Raw genomic sequence first — 1,005 nt, 5'->3', positions numbered from 1 at the left:
ACACTATCGTGTATAGGTATCAGGAATAGCATGGTCTCTAATGCACGGCAACTAGCAGTATGTCTTCACCGGGAGCTCTGTGTGGTATGGGATGTTGCCACAGCAAAACAAATACAGAGACTGGACGGCCACACCTCGAGGTGAGACTTTCTTCTAAGCTGGAATGGGTCATTCAAGCTTCCAGGGTTCTTGGTGTGGCATGGGACCCTCGAGATCGCTATATCTGCACGACCAGTGCTGACCGCACTTGCCGAGTATGGGCTCGGAATAAACGGAAGAGCTTCTATCCAAAGGCGGTGGTTCGGACGTACGACGCTAAGGTTATGGCTAAGGAGGCCGATAATGTGAATGAGGCTCTGGAGCCGGGGACAGAGGACTCCGTGCCGGCCTCGTTGGCTGAGAGGACGGTTCGAGAAAAGATCTTCATCAACGATAGTCACTATGCTCACGATGCTACCGCCCATTTCTTCCGGTAGGATCCATTCGAAATATTTTTGCTTTTCATTTTGTCGATTTCAGTCGACCCAGCTTTTCACCGGATGGTCGGTTGCTGTTGGTCCCAGGCTGCCTCACGCCGCACGGTGACTACGGTTGTCTAGTCCTGGCCAGGGGCGATGGCTTCTCGAACCCTGCTGCCATCATCAACTCTGGCTCTGTGTCGCCCACTGTCTGTTCGAGGTCACTGCCCTCTGAAGTTCTCATGGTGTGGTATGGTACCTGGCAGGTTCTTCCCCTCCCCGGTCCGATCCTCTGACCAATCATCTCACTACGTATTCAGTGTGGGTACCGCTGCTGCCCAGCTAGTGTTGTATGATACGACCGTCTTCTCTAAGGGAGGTAAAAGAATTCTGGTCCAGTTCGCCTGTGAGGATTACTCTTCCTAGGCCCTCGAAGGTTACCGAGAACTGCCGGTTCGGACCTTCACTGTACAAGTATAGTAGACCTAGCTTTTGACCACACCGGACAGGTAGTAGAGTAGTTGTTGCTCTCTGGCAATGTATGAGC

General features: G+C 52.5%; 1 protein-coding gene across 1 annotated transcript; it reads left to right on the top strand.

The window, feature by feature from the left end:
• Positions 1-59: 59 nt before the first annotated feature.
• Pmar_PMAR005034 (chromatin assembly factor i p60 subunit, putative) lies at positions 60-837 on the top strand (the record flags this gene model as incomplete). The annotated part of the gene is made up of 3 exons (XM_002768506.1): positions 60-472; positions 520-678; positions 725-837. Coding segments are annotated over 3 exons (685 nt in total), but the record flags the coding sequence as incomplete, so codon positions are not given.
• Between the last annotated feature and the right edge of the window lie 168 nt (positions 838-1,005).

The sequence above is a fragment of the Perkinsus marinus genome (genome assembly GCF_000006405.1).
Source record: "Perkinsus marinus ATCC 50983 genomic scaffold scf_1104296968028, whole genome shotgun sequence".
NCBI classification, from domain to species: Eukaryota; Perkinsozoa; order Perkinsida; family Perkinsidae; genus Perkinsus; species Perkinsus marinus.
This window is presented reverse-complemented; position numbering and strand designations above follow the sequence as displayed.